This window comes from Liolophura sinensis, chromosome 8 (genome assembly GCF_032854445.1).
Source record: "Liolophura sinensis isolate JHLJ2023 chromosome 8, CUHK_Ljap_v2, whole genome shotgun sequence".
Lineage (NCBI taxonomy): Eukaryota > Metazoa > Mollusca > Polyplacophora > Chitonida > Chitonidae > Liolophura > Liolophura sinensis.
In genome coordinates this window covers 41,627,464-41,643,058 of record NC_088302.1, presented here as the reverse complement: position 1 = coordinate 41,643,058, position 15,595 = coordinate 41,627,464, and the positions used below count along the sequence as shown (strand labels likewise).

Sequence of the window (15,595 nt, the reverse complement as noted above, 5' to 3'; positions counted from 1 at the left end):
TGACACAAAATTCAACATGTCCTATCAGTTCACAACGGTTATGCCGTTTTTGTCTGCAGAATATGCTATATACATTGTGATATTTTATTTTTATTTTATTTATTTATATGTGTATTTAATTGGTGCTTTACGCCATACTCAAGAATATTTCACTTATACGACGGCGGATAGGATTATTGTGGGAGGAAATCGGGCAGATCCAGAGGAAAACCCACGACCACAATTGTTATTACAATAGAGTGTTTTAATGTGATTGTATGTTAAATGTGAGGACAACTCAGCATTTTGAGTAATTTTAGACCAGTGACGTCTAATAAATTGCAGTTAACATCACTGCACTTTTTTAACCTAATTTGCTTAAGCCATGGTGCTATGGTGCGTGTAAATTGCTACTATTTATGCATTTACATGAACAGTGAGAATAAAACCCTGACTGAGGTAAATTGATAAGAGGCGGTATTTCACCGGTTACGTGTGACCTTTTGCCAGCTACCACGTTTTCAATGATGTAGGAAAGACGCTAGATATGTTCTAGTCGACTGAGTGAAATCAGTATTCAAGTTGTGTACCATGCTAGAATATCAATAGTCGATAACAAAATGTGTATCTCAGCTGCGCTTTGAGTATAGCTGTTCATACATCCAGCGTGGCGATCTAATTCAACACGATGAATATAGTGCTCCTAGCTCGGGTTAAGCGCAATTACACACAACCATGATGCAGAGCGCCAGAGATTCTGGGCGCTCTGCCCATATTTACTTACAAGAGAACTGTACTCATTGTAAAACTAAAACCGTCGTATAAGTGAAATATTCTTGAGTACAACATAAACACCAATCAAAAAAACAAAACAAAAACCCTTTATACCAAACCGCGCATTACCGCCTTACACGACTGCGCACGCGAAATTTCGTGAGGGATACTTTCTAATTCTTAATTTACGAACATATTGTAGACCAGTCTATAGGCATTTCATTATAGTTATACCAATGGTGAGATCACGCTTTTCTGAGACAAAATACAGAAGACCACAGCACAAAGAGTAAAACCAGAGTGGCGACGAGAATGTGATATATGGCAAATGCTTACACGCAATCTTTGAAATACAGCCCCCATGTAAATTTACCTTAGTTAGGGTTTTATTCTAACTGTTCATGTAAATACTTAAATGGTAACTAATTACATGCACTGATGTTGATTGCAATATGTTTATGGGCGTCACTGGTCTAGAATTACTCAATATGCTTAGATTCTGCATCATACGTATTAAACTATGTGTGTCAAACGTGGAACAAATCCTCAGTGATTTTCCAAAGGACGATGGTTTTTACTCAACGTATTTCTACCTATAAAACCATCGCCGCGGTAGAAGAGAAAGGTTCGTACATAAGATTTCAATAAGTGAAATCAATATTCAAATCGTGCAGCATGCTAGTATATAAGTTGTTGATACATATGTATCCCAGTTGCGCTTTGATTTCAATTGTTCATGTATCCAATGTGGCGATCTAGTTCAGCAGGATGAACACAACGCTCCTATCTCCGGGTTAAGCGGATTTAGACACAACCACGAAGATTCTGAACGCCCAGTCTGTATTCAATTACAAGAGAATTGACACAGGATCTAAACTTTAGCGTGGAATTGAAGCAGTGACGAAAGGTGAAACATTCAAATTAGAGGTGAACCATTGTAAAGAGACTTCTTGAAGTCCCCAGTGATATAAATGAAACACAAAAGAAGCTGAAAGTGCACATTTTATTTTTTCGTTCACTTTTCTTTTCTCGAAACATCAATTTTTATCTCTGCCTATTTTCTCTAAGGCTACTATCTAAGACACAATCACATACGCACAAAACTGCTATACAAATGTAATACTGCTACGGCTATCTTGTCGTTACGCTACTTTGTAACTTATGCAAGTTTTGTATAAGTCATATTATACGGTATGCTGAGTCAGAAATTGACGAAAGGTCTGCTCTCATGGCTTCCCCTTGCATCATGCCACACTTCACATGCTACACACGTCTCACGCTGCATACCTATTATCAGTGTCGCAGTATTATTTCTGTGCCGGGCTATATGATGGAATGCCTGTACACCGGACAAAAACAACCTGGTCACCCCACTTCAACAACTTTGCAAAACAAATTAAAGTAAACATAAGAACACAGCTAAGCTATCTAGATAAAAAATATCAAAACTACCCCTTCTTTAAAAGAAAATATGCCCAGGCTCTAATGATATATGAACACACATACGTAGCTGAGTTAAAGAAGAAACTCCACCCACAAAGAAAATACTTTTTATATAAAAAAGTAAAACAATGAGCGTCTAGCAGTGGGTATTTATAGGTAAATGTTCAATTGGCTAAAATAATTCTCGTTATTTAAGTGTCACCGAGAAATATTAATATTCAGCGCAACATAAAACTTAAAAAAAAATGGTTTGAGTACAGAGTTGAGAAGATGTGTCCGTTACTGTCTGAGACACTTGGTCTGAAGGGCCCCCAGGCTGGAGGACGCTGTTCCTTGGGGACGTCTCGCTGACAGCCTTATCTAAGGCTTACCATCGTTAACCCTCTCGGGGCCCGCACCTCGTTTTCGACCACTCGCACTTGCCGGAGCCTCCCTCGTGTCTGAAGGCAGTGCCATGGGGACATCTATCCCGCTTTATCTTCTTACCTGCCTGACAGTGGTGGAAGTAACAAGAGTTGCTGAGGTCCGGGATGACAGAATCACCTAAACCTTTGCACTCTGGATCGGGCTCGGCTGAAAAGTAAAATCAGATATTTGCATGCGATATATACCTAAATTGTCATTTCTTATAGGTTTCAGTGAAATCGCAAAACTATTGCTACAGGTTTGTACTTTGGCCATTGTCTTTGCCTAGCTATGGCTACCAATATACATGGTGGCCTGGGTGTGATTATTTATTTAGTTGACTGGAGTTTTACGCCATATTTTTCAAGAATATTTCACTAATACGAAGGTATTACGGTAAGAAAGAATCGGTAAGAAGCTGGCGAATATTCCATGTCATTGCAAGAGTTGCTCAGAAAACTTTCTCGGGTCCGGGGGTCACCCACAACCATCCACAGGTTGATGCCAGACCTTACCACGTGCGACCGGAGAGGAAGTCAACATGAGTTGGATCAATGTGCAGCGCTACCGTCGTATGATTTTAAAAAGGGGAAATGTCAGTCTATTGATGAATCAACATATATTTAAGAGTGGTTTAAGTGCCAAGAGGTTATCCTTATATACAGCGGTATGATACATCCTTTGCCTCATACCCTTGTGGTGCTACACACTTTTCTCTTTTTCTTTACATTTTACCCACTCACTGTTTCGCAACTTCCAAAAGTTGTCTATCCAATCTTTAGCATTTAAAACGTACCAAAATGGGATGAACAACACCAAGATTACCAACAGAAATCAAACGGATATATTTGCAGCAAACTTAACTGAAGCCGAAAAGATTTTATTTTCGAACTAAAGGAATAACGTATAAAACTCCTACAAAGAGTTATGAATTAGCTATGATTTATTTTGTTTTTAAATAATTTGATTAGTGTTTAACGCCGTATTCAAGAATATTTCATTTACAAGGGAGCAGTTGCCGATGTGATTAGCGTGTCAGCGCGGTACAATGACCAATAAGCCTCTCACCACCTCATGCATCGATCTAACATCAATCAAATAATTAAATAAATAAATACAAAACAGCGGGTTATGCATAAGTTTATGGGTAAAGGAATACGAAATGCCGTAGTAAAGCACCGTCTTTCGTCATAAAATTGCCCTCCTAATTTAAACTACTAGTAGCTGTCGAACCAAACAAGGATGCTTTCTCCTCCATTGCATGAAATTATAGCAGGCCTTAGAACAAGTGAGTGTGTATAATCTTAGATATTAGAAGTCAAACTTTGAGCTACATTTTACTGTCAATGCTAGTATCAAAACAGCCATATACACGAGTTCTGTACTTACTGATAACAATGTGATCGGGAATAGGCCTGCTTCCACATGATTTCGCCACCACTTGGGCGAACTCACAGGAGTCATTTTTGGGGAAGAAGAGTGTTCCTTCTCCACATTTCTGAATAGCGATCAGCGTTCCGTTTGCGCATGACACAAATCGAGAGCAGTCCTCGGGATCTGGATTGTTCCCTGTCCTCTTCACGCAACGATCGTCATCTACAACAAGGATAGTTATGAAAGAGGGATTAGTAACTGATGGGGCTTGCTACAAATATAACATTATGTGCACGCTTCGGTAAAGTGAAGTGATGCATACTCAATGGCACTCTCTTGATTCGAACTCGGTGTCTGCAGAGTTACCACAACATTTGTGTTCAGACGTCAGCAAATGAACTTTATCTATGTACAAATAATATGATCTGAGCTAGAAAAGCTAGATTATCTTATTTGGATATCTTTACTTGGAATCTTGGTAGGATTTATTTGGTGATTTACTTCCGCCCTGGCATCTTCTCTGTAGAATATTCAGTCTGTTAAGTTTTAAATGCTTAAAAGCCTGGAGTAGATACAAGCCCTAAGTACTGAGTTAAACTAAAGCCAAAACTTATACCTCAGAAATGATTTTGGGGCATAAAAATAACGTTTCACGATAAAAACGGAAAGCTTTTATTACAAGCATAGAATTTATATATTGAAATCTTAGAGAAATTTATATACCCTCTCTCAACGTAGTTGTGGGGTTTATGCTGAAATGAGAATGTCAACTAAATTTTCACAATACTGAATCTTCCTTTATTATTTCCCTAAGATTATAATAGTAATATATTTCCAGACAGAAATCTATATTAGATACCTCAGTCATACACACGAAAATTTAGTATCCCTGACAATACATATATACCGCGATCAAAACACGCACGGTCTATTTTGCAACTAGAATGGACGCTTTTCAGGCATTTTACTAGCTAACTTGAAGTGGGGGTGGTGAAATGTAGAGAAATGCAGAAGAGTAGAGGTAATTGGGACTTAAAATAATTTAAATCGATTATGAAGTTCTTTTCCAAAGTTTTACTGTTATGTATGGACCAGAGACAATCATATTTAATGAAAGGGTGCAGTACTCACTCTCTTTAGGTTGCATCGGCTGTCCATTACAGTCGTCTCTCTCAGGGTCGTATTCCCACACACATGCGCTGGCAAGTTTGGACCAAATCTGACTTGCGTTACATTTGACCTGCTGACTTATTTTGCCATCGTAATCACACTGATAGGCGATCTGGCAGTCATTATTGTCTCTTACCCACAAGCCTGGATGGACATCGTCACATTCCTGACCCCAGGCGTAATCGCAGCACATGAGTAAAACAGTTCCGACTATTATCCGAAACATTTTCCTGGATATTTATGCACAGAAATGTCCTAAAACGGTTTAGAATCTGTTTTTCCTATCTCTCTCCGAGAGCAAAACAGTGAAAACTGACAAACACTCGAAGAGATGGAATATCGTGAATGCAGATGCTCTGCTACCTTCGGTCATATTTATACCGGATGTTTGTTTGTCGTCTGCTTTTGGAAGGTCACGTGCTGGCCATTGATGAAAAGCTTTGCAAATCTGCACGGACAATGTGATGACTGGAGCGCTGGAGGTCGTATGAACCGGTGAGTTTGCCGTCACATTTGTTTACCCCAAATGTTTTATCACAAACAATCCGGCAGGACAAACTTACAGGAAGGCTGTGAGATTTCGTGCTCTTCTCACCTTAATTACTGCTGTAAGACTCTGTCGCGTTTACATCTTGTAAAACCGAGAAAAAAATGATTTTTTTTCATTTTATAGTCCTTTCTTTCTTTCTTTCCTTTCATCCATAGATTGTGTTTTCTCAAGAATGTATTTTAAACCAACATGCGTGTGTGAAAAAGGACGTGAGTGGCTAAAGTTAAGCTCCGGCCAAAGCTGTGTAAAACACTCCATGATTGCGGAATTAAAAACCAATTACAGAAGCTTGAAACATGAGGTAAAAATCTGAACCTGTGAAGTCGGCAATGGCCACATTCCTAGACAAACTCTTCTGCTTTTGCGTCTTGTGATCAAAACGGTTAGGCACTTTGTTAAGGGGATATGGCATTATATCACTATGACATGCTCAAAAGCAAATGGAAAATTAAACATAATCTGTCCTTTCACTAAATGACTTCTGCGCAGAAGACATTCTAATCGATAATCTATCAAATTGATAAAGACCCCTCTCCAGTCAGCCTAATTCAGTGAGACTCTCTATCGTCTTATTAACTGGACCATGCACAGAGCTGTCTCTGTCTACACGAATATTTATCCAAAATGAACTTGTGTTCATCTTCATACGTGATTATTATACACTGTTAAATTGCAGGGATCCTTCTAAAAAGTCTCTTTCCTGTCCTCTATAGGCTATCTTGTAGAAAACCACTGGTTCTTTCCTGGTCCCCATGACGTAAAGTCGTCTATATGACCCGAGACATGTATGTACATCCAGTTTGATAATGTGCAAGCCTTTTTTGCCTGACGTACTACAGCCTGTCGTTTATCAAACAGATTTACGCAAACCTATATGGATACGTAGTCAAAATAGATTGATCCACCGGGCTTTTGTTCAAACCCAACCTCGGCCATGCAGGGAATTTTCATGATTCCTCAGCTTGCACTGTTCTTGGACTATGCTGGCTAAAACCGTGCTGGTTGACATCAATAGGTGGTTCTACTCAGAGGGATCTTACATGAATTTCTTTCCCTCTACGGGTTAAAATCTAAATGCCTGCCATACGTAACGAAGTTCATTGTTTACCTGCCAAAGTCATTTTGTTTTACTTCGTGCATTCTGGTCTCCCTCACGTATGAAAAAGGTCGTGGTCATGAAGGTGAAATATTTTTTGTACGGTATTTATATAAATAAACACAGGATTATAGTTATATGCATCGTTGTATAAATAAAGAGGATGCTAACATAGACTTTCGAACTAGGTCCACATTAAAGCCTAGCCATACCGTTGTAAACCTGGATGTACATTCAACTTGTACATAGGTGAACTGAATCCTCCTACAGATTTATACGCCGTACAACTCATACATAGTGAAACTGGATTCTCATTCAGATTTATGCATCCCAAAACTGGATCCTCAAGACTCATACAACGCAATACTGTATCCTCGTTCAGACTTAAACATTAAACTTGGATACTCATTCAAACTTACATTATTGTCAAAGTGGATACTCATACAAGTTTATACCAAATGAAAGCTCAATCAAACTTACACATGTTAGAGAACATAATCGGAAAATCATATACCTATAAATATATCATACGTTCTGTTTGAAAAAGAGATAATACTTATTTAATATTTCTTTGGTAATGTTGCAGTGTATTTTTGCTCCACGATCGGAGTTACCGTATTTTTTGACGCTTTTCTAATTTTCTGGTCACGGGAATGCGAAAACATCTTAGGTATATCTTAAGTCAAAATTTCAATTATTAAACTTTGTATGGCCCTTTCCGTTAGTCTAGCTGGAATTTTTTTAGAATAACTTACTCAAAATTTATTTGTTTGATTTGTTTGATTGGTATTTTACGCCGTACTCCAGAATATTTCCATTATACGAATATGGTGGCAGCAATATGGTGGGAGGAAACCGGGCAGAGCCCGGGGAAGACACACAACCATCCGCAGGTTGCTGACAGACCGCCTGGAATTTACATAGTTAAGCAATATTTTAACCTTGTTATGTAAGAATTAAGAATTTTAAAGTCATTTGAAATTTTGACTTAAGTTGAATATTGCTTCGTGATCGGCGTCCAGGTGTATTTGTTTGGAGTCAAAATTCTTTTTGTTGGTTAATTGCTTGACGATCGGCATATAGGCGAGAGCGCCGGAACTGGATGGCCCAGATGGAATCGTGATAATATACTGAGATTGGTGAAATGATTGGTGTCTTCGGCATACGTTTCAGTAACAGATACGTTTTATTTATTTATTTATTCATTTATTTATTGATTTCATCGGTGTTTTACGCCGTACTCAGGAATATTTCACTAGAGCAGCGACGGCGAAGTGATACATGGCAAATGCTTACACGCAATCGGTGAAACACAGCCCCATGCAAATTTACCTCAGGGTTTTATTCTAACTGTTCATATAAATGCTTAAATGGTATCTAATTACACGCACTGATATTGATTGCAATATATTTATGGGCGTCACTGGTCTACAGTTACGCAATATGCTATATTGTCTTCACATTTTGCATGTGCAAGTTATATATCCTTGTGCATACTGATCTTGTGCGTACTAGTTTTTTTACATTAACGAAAACACAGGAGATCCCTTCCCGAATACACGATATTTTACGACCTCCACTACTCCCGGGGGCCCGCGTAGTAATATATAACCGATAATAAGTTGGGTGGGTGTGCATGAAGTTATTTGTAGATCACTTACCTTTTCCCAATATGGATTAGATTCTGCATCATACGTATGAAACTATGTGTGTCAAACGTGGAACAAATCGTCAATGACTTTCCAAAGGACGATGACTTTTACTCAACGTACTTCTACCTATGAAACCATCGCCGCGGCAGAAGAGAAAGGTTCGTACATAAGTTCGGCGTTAAATCACCAATCAAATATATAAAGCAAAATACATTTTTTGAATCTATGGCTCGAAACAGACATTTGTATTCCAGCCGCCTACCGATATGAACGTTCCAGGTGACTAATCGTTAGGTCATTTACCAAGATGACGTTGATTGAAATTGTCACAAAACACACAGGATCTAAACCTGAGCGTACAAATGAATCAGTGATGAAAGGTGAAACGTTCAAATTAGAGGTGAACCATTATAAAGAGACTTCATGAAGTCCCCAGTGATATAAATGAAACACACAAGAAGCTGAAAGTGCACATTTTATTTTTTTGTTCACTTTTCTTTTCTCAAAACATCAATTTTTATCTCTGCCTATTTTCTATAAGGCTACTATCTAATATACAATCACATACGCACAAAACTGCTATACAAATGTAATACTGCTACGGCTATCTTGTCGTTACGCTACTTTGTAACTTATGCAAGATTTGTATAAGTCATATTATACGGTATGCTGAGTCAGAAATTGACGAAAGGTCTGCTCTCATGGCTTCCCCTTGCATCATGCCACACTTCACATGCTACACACGTCTCACGCTGCATACCTATTATCAGTGTCGCAGTATTATTTCTGTGCCGGGCTATATGATGGAATGCCTGTACACCGGACAAAAAAAACCTGGTCACCCCACTTCAACAACTTTGCAAAACAAATTAAAGTAAACATGAGAACAGAGCTAAGCTATCTAGATAAAAAATATCAAAACTACCCCTTCTTTAAAAGAAAATATGCCCAGGCTGTCATGATATATAAACACACATACATGTACGTAGCTGGGTTAAAGAAGAAACTTCACCCACAAAGAAAATACTTTTTATATAAAAAGTAAAACAATGAGCGTCTAGCAGTGGGTATTTATAGGTAAATGTTCATTGGCTAAAATAATGCTCGTTATTTAAATGTCACCGAGAAATATTAATATTCAGCGCATCATAAAACTTGGGGAAAAATGGTCTGAGTCCAGAGTTGAGAAGATGTGTCCGTTACTGTCTGAGACACTTGGGTTGAACGGCCCCAAGGCTGAAGGACGCTGTTCCTTGGGGACGTCTCGCTGACAGCCTTATCTAAGGCTTACCACCGTTAACCCTCTCGGGGCCCGCACCTCGTTTTCGACCACTCGCACTTGCCGGAGCCTCCCTCGTGTCTGAAGGCAGTGCCATGGGGACATCTATCCCGCTTTACCTTCTTACCTGCCTGACAGTGGTGGAAGTAACAAGAGTTGCTGAGGTCCGGGATGACAGAATCACCTAAACCTTTGCACTCTGGATCGGGCTCGGCTGAAAAGTAAAATCAGATATTTGCATGCGATATATACCTAAATTGTCATTTCTTATAGGTTTCAGTGATATCGCAAAACTATTGCTACAGGTTTGTACTTTGGCCATTGTCTTTGCCTTGTTATGGCTACCAATATACATGGTGGCCTGGGTGTGATTATTTATTTAGTTGACTGGAGTTTTACGCCATATTTTTCAAGAATATTTCACTAATACGAGGGTATTACGGTAAGAAAGAATCGGGGAGAGCCCAGGGAAAACACCCACGACCATCCGCAGGTTGCTGGAGACCTCCCCACGTACGTCCGGAGTGGAAGCCAGCATGAGCATAGACAATTAAGGCCGTATTACTTACAGTCTATATGCAAAGCAGAAACGATTTTTCGTCAAAATAATAGGTTCTATGCCTATATAGTCTTCAAAAAACCCTACACACTCATTATAAAATCGTATGAGTGCACTGATAGTGTGACGTAAAGCTGGCGAATATTCCATGTCATTGCAAGAGTTGCTCAGAAAACTTTCTCGGGTCCGGGGGTCACCCACAACCATCCACAGGTTGATGCCAGACCTTACCACGTGCGACCGGAGAGGAAGTCAACATGAGTTGGATCAATGTGCAGCGCTACCGTCGTATGATTTTAAAAAGGGGAAATGTCAATCTATTGATGAATCAACATATATTTAAGAGTGGTTTAAGTGCCAAGAGTTTATCCTTATATACAGCGGTATGATACATCCTTTGCCTCATGTCCTTTGGGTGCTACACACTTTTCTCTTTTTCTTTACATTTTACCCACTCACTGTTTCGCAACTTCCAAAAGTTGTCTACCCAATCTTTAGCATTTAAAACGTACCAAAATGGGATGAACAACACCAAGATTACCAACAGAAATCTGACGGATACATTTGCAGCAAACTTAACTGAAGCCGAAAAGATTTTATTTTCAAACTAAAGGAATAACGTATAAAACTCCTACAAAGAGTTATGAATTAGCTATGATTTATTTTTTTTTAAAAATAATTTGATTAGTGTTTAACGCCGTATTCAAGAATATTTCATTTACAAGGGAGCAGTTGCCGATGTGATTAGCGTGTCAGCGCGGTACAATGACCAATAAGCCTCTCACCAATGCAATCACGGTGACTTAAAGACCACGTCATGCATCGATCTAACATCAATCAAATAATTAAATAAACAAATACAAGAGAGTGGGTTAAGTTTATGGGTAAAGGAATACGGAATGCCCGCAGTAAAGCACCGCCTTTCGTCATAAAATTGCCCTCCTAATTTAAACTACTAGTAGCTGTCGAACCAAACAAGGATGCTTTCTCCTCCATTGCATGAAATTGTAGTAGGCCTTAGAACAAGTGAGTGTGTATAATCTTAGATATTAGAAGTCAAACTTTGAGCTACATTTTACTGTCAATGCTAGTATGAAAACAGCCATATACACGAGTTCTGTACTTACTGATGACAATGTGATCGGGAATAGGCCTGCTTCCACATGAATGCGCCACCACTTGGGCGAACTCACAGGAGTCATTTTTGGGGAAGAAGAGTGTTCCTTCTCCACATTTCTGAATAGCGATCAGCGTTCCGTTTGCGCATGACACAAATCGAGAGCAGTCCTCGGGATCTGGATTGTTCCCTGTCCTCTTCACGCAACGATCGTCATCTACAACAAGGATAGTTATGAAAGAGGGATTAGTAACTGATTGGGCTTGCTACAAATATAACATTATGTGCACGCTTCGGTAAAGTGAAGTGATGCATACTCAATGGCACTCTCTTGATTCGAACTCGGTGTCTGCAGAGTTACCACAGCATTTGTGTTCAGACGTCAGCAAATGAACTTTATTTATGTACAAATAATATGATCTGAGCTAGAAAAGCTAGGATATCTTACCACAGACTTGGAATCTTGGTAGGATTTATTTGGTGATTTACTTCCGCCCAGGCATCTTCTCTGTAGAATATTCAGTCTGTTAAGTTTTAAATGCTTAAAAGCCTGGAGTAGATACAAGCCCTAAGTACTGAGTTAAACTAAAGCCAAAACTTATACCTCAAAAATGATTTTGGGGCATAAAAATAACGTTTCACGATAAGAACGGAAAGCTTTTATTACAAGCATAGAATTTATATATTGAAATCTTAGAGAAATTTATATACCCTCTCTCAACGTAGTTGTGGGGTTTATGCTGAAATGAGAATGTCAACTAAATTTTCACAATACTAAATCTTCCTTCATTATTTCCCTAAGATTATAATAGTAATATATTTCCAGACAGAAATCTATATTAGATACCTCAGTCATACAGACGAAAATTTAGTATCCCTGACAATACATATATACCGCGATCAAAACACGCACGGTCTATTTTGCCACTAGAATGAACGCTTTTCGGGCATTTTACTAGCTAACTTAAAGTGGGGGTGGTGAAATGTAGAGAAATACAGAAGAGTAGAGGTAGTTGTTACTTAAAATAATTTAAATCGATTATGAAAAGTTCTTTTCTAAAGTTTTGCTGTTATGTATGGACCAGAGACAATCATATTTAATGAAAGGGTGCAGTACTCACTCTCTTTAGGTTGCATCGGCTGTCCATTACAGTCGTCTCTCTCAGGGTCGTATTCCCACACACATGCGCTGGCAAGTTTGGACCAGATCTGACTTGCGTTACATTTGACCTGCTGACTTATTTCGCCATCGTAATTACACTGATAGGCGATCTGGCAGTCATTATTGTCTCTTACCCACAAGCCTGGATGGATATCGTCACATTGCTGACTCCAGGCATAATCGCAGCACATGAGTAAAACAGTTCCGACTATTATCCGAAACATTTTCCTGGATATTTATGCACAGAAATGTCCTTAAACGGTTTAGAATCTCTTCTTCCTATATCTCTCCGAGAGCGAAACAGTGAAAACTGATAAATACTCGAAGAGATGGAATATCGTGAATGCAGATGCTCTGCTACCTTCGGTCATATTTATACCGGATGTTTGTTTGTCGTCTGCTTTTGGAAGGTCACGTGCTGGCCATTGATGAAAAACTTTGCAAATCTGCACGGACAATGTGATGATTGGAGCACTGGAGGTCGTATGAACCGGTGAGTTTGCCGTCACATTTGTTTACCTCAAATGCTTTATCACAAACAATCCGGCAGGACAAATTTACAGGAAGGCTGTGAGATGTCGTGCTCTTCTCACCTTAATTACTGCTGTAAGACTCTGTCGCGTTTACATCTTATAAATCCGAGAAAAAAAATGATTTTTTTTCATTTTATAGTCCTTTCTTTCTTTCCTTTCATCCATAGATTGTGTTTTCTCAAGAATGTATTTTAAACCAACATGCGTGTGTGAAAAAGGACGTGAGTGGCTAAAGTTAAGCTCCGGCCAAAGCTGTGTAAAACACTCCATGATTGCGGAATTAAAAACCAATTACAGAAGCTTGAAACATGAGGTAAAAATCTGAACCTGTGAAGTCGGCAATGGCCACATTCCTAGACAAACTCTTCTGCTTTTGCGTCTTGTGATCAAAACGGTTAGGCACTTTGTTAACGGGATATGGCATTATATCACTATGACATGCTCAAAAGCAAATGGAAAATTAAACATAATCTGTCCTTTCACTAAATGACTTCTGCGCAGAAGACATTCTAATCGATAATCTATCAAATTGATAAAGACCCCTCTCCAGTCAGCCTAATTCAGTGAGACTCTCTATCGTCTTATTAACTGGACCATGCACAGAGCTGTCTCTGTCTACACGAATATTTATCCAAAATGAACTTGTGTTCATCGTCATACGTGATTATTATACACTGTTAAATTGCAGGGATCCTTTTAAAATGTCTCTTTCCTTGAGGGCAAAATTTTGCCAACCCTTTCACTGGGTTTTCCCGAAAGACAAGGATCCTTTGACCGTTAAGAGGTTATAGCGGTTAATCGAACTTTCTGCATGTACCAAAAATAGTTGATATTATCGCCTCTCAGTAAATATCAGACAATATTTCGGCTTTTCTAAAATAGCAGCAAGCATTCGACTGGATTGGCACTGATTTTGTGCCACAAATCTCCCGAACAATCTGCATCTTTGAGCTCAGTATTTCGGCTATAACTTTACGTCACGGGGACCAGGAAAGAAGCAGTGGTTTTCTACAAGATGGCCTACAGTCGGTTTCCTCCAGTCTTAAAGCTCACCTGAGTCTTGGAAGAGAAACAGATACCTAATAAATTGCAATTATGAATACTAAAACTGCATTTTTTTCAATTTTTTTGTTACTTAATTCCACCTCAGCCATGTTGCTATGGCAAGTTGATCCAATTTTAGCGTTTATATAAACTCTTGGAATAAAACTCTAAACTGCGGTTAATTGGCATTTTTGTTATGTGCTTAGAAGTTTAAATTAATCTATACTTGAAAGTACACTTTCAAAGATAGTTTGATAGTCGACAGGCTGTACTATAAAGATAAGACAAAAAGAGCTTGCCTATTATCAAACTGGGTCTATATATATGTATGCATGCATCAGCCGAGACGTGTATGTAGATCCAGTTTGATAATGTGCGAGCTATTTCTGTCTGACGTACTACAACCTATCGGCTATCAAACAGATTTACGCAAACCTATATGGATATGTTGTCAAAATAGATTGATCCCCCCGGCCTTTGTTCAAACCCAACCTCGGCCATGCAGGGAATTTTCGTGATTTCGTGATTCCTCAACTTGAACTGTTCTCGGACTATGCTGGCTAAAACCGTGCTGGTTGACATCAATAGGTGGTTCTACTCAGAGGGATCTTACATGAATTTTTTTCCCTCTACGGGTTAAAATCTACATGCCTGCCATACGTATCGAAGTTCATTGCTTACCTGCCAAAGTCATGTTGTTTTACTTCGCGCATTCTAGTCTCCCTCACGTATGAAAAAGGTCGTGGTCATGAAGGTGAAATATTTTTTGTACGGTATTTATATAAATAAACACAGGATTATAGTTATATGCATCGTTGTATAAATAAAGAGGATGCTAACATAGACTTTCGAACTTGGTCCACATTAAAGCCTAGCCATACCGTTGTAAACCTGGATGTACATTCAATTTGTACATAGGTAAACTGAATCCTCCTACAGATTTATACGCCGTACAACTCATACATAGTGAAACTGGATTCTCATTCAGATTTATGCATCCCAAAACTGGATCCTCAAGACTCATACAACGCAATACTGTATCCTCGTTCAGACTTAAACATTAAACTTGGATACTCATTCAAACTTACATTATTGTCAAAGTGGATACTCATACAAGTTTATACCAAATGAAAGCTCAATCAAACTTACACATGTTAGAGAACATAGCCGGAACATCATATATTCATAAATATATTATACGTTCTGTTTGAAAAAGAGATAATATTTATTTAATATTTCTTTGGTAATTTTACAGTGTATTTTTGCTCCACGATCGGAGTTACCGTATTTTTTGACGCTTTTCTAATTTTCTGGTCACGGGAATGCGAAAACATCTTAGGTATATCTTAAGTCAAAATTTCAATTATTAAACTTTGTATGGCCCTTTCCGTTAGTCTAGCTGGAATTTTTTTAGAATAACTTACTCAAAATTTATTTGTTTGATTTGTTTGATTGGTA

The 15,595-nt window shown here is 38.6% G+C and overlaps 2 protein-coding genes across 2 annotated transcripts; both read right to left on the bottom strand.

The window, feature by feature from the left end:
• Positions 1-2,572: 2,572 nt before the first annotated feature.
• On the bottom strand, positions 2,573-5,338 carry LOC135473537 (uncharacterized). The gene is made up of 3 exons (XM_064753390.1): positions 5,107-5,338; positions 3,991-4,197; positions 2,573-2,769 (listed from the first exon to the last, which is right to left on the bottom strand). Exons 1-3 carry the CDS (start codon positions 5,336-5,338, stop codon positions 2,573-2,575), a joined length of 636 nt encoding a protein of 211 aa, XP_064609460.1.
• A 4,401-nt stretch (positions 5,339-9,739) lies between these two features.
• On the bottom strand, positions 9,740-12,751 carry LOC135473536 (uncharacterized). Its single transcript, XM_064753389.1, has 3 exons — positions 12,520-12,751; positions 11,409-11,615; positions 9,740-9,936 (listed from the first exon to the last, which is right to left on the bottom strand). The coding sequence occupies exons 1-3, from the start codon at positions 12,749-12,751 to the stop codon at positions 9,740-9,742; spliced, it is 636 nt and encodes a 211-aa protein (XP_064609459.1).
• Positions 12,752-15,595: the final 2,844 nt, after the last annotated feature.

What these genes read in the sequence shown, in the direction of transcription:
- LOC135473537 (XM_064753390.1), bottom strand. Translation starts at nt 5,338, where the DNA reads ATGTGCTGCGATTACGCCTGGGGTCAGGAATGTGACGATGTCCATCCA. An exon ending in GCCGATGCAACCTAAAGAGA is followed by an intron (nt 4,198 to 5,106) that starts GTGAGTACTGCA and finishes TCCTTGTTGTAG; the next exon opens with ATGACGATCGTTGCGTGAAG. An exon ending in TCCCGATCACATTGTTATCA is followed by an intron (nt 2,770 to 3,990) that starts GTAAGTACAGAA and finishes TTTACTTTTCAG; the next exon opens with CCGAGCCCGATCCAGAGTGC.
- LOC135473536 (XM_064753389.1), bottom strand. Translation starts at nt 12,751, where the DNA reads ATGTGCTGCGATTATGCCTGGAGTCAGCAATGTGACGATATCCATCCA. An exon ending in GCCGATGCAACCTAAAGAGA is followed by an intron (nt 11,616 to 12,519) that starts GTGAGTACTGCA and finishes TCCTTGTTGTAG; the next exon opens with ATGACGATCGTTGCGTGAAG. An exon ending in TCCCGATCACATTGTCATCA is followed by an intron (nt 9,937 to 11,408) that starts GTAAGTACAGAA and finishes TTTACTTTTCAG; the next exon opens with CCGAGCCCGATCCAGAGTGC.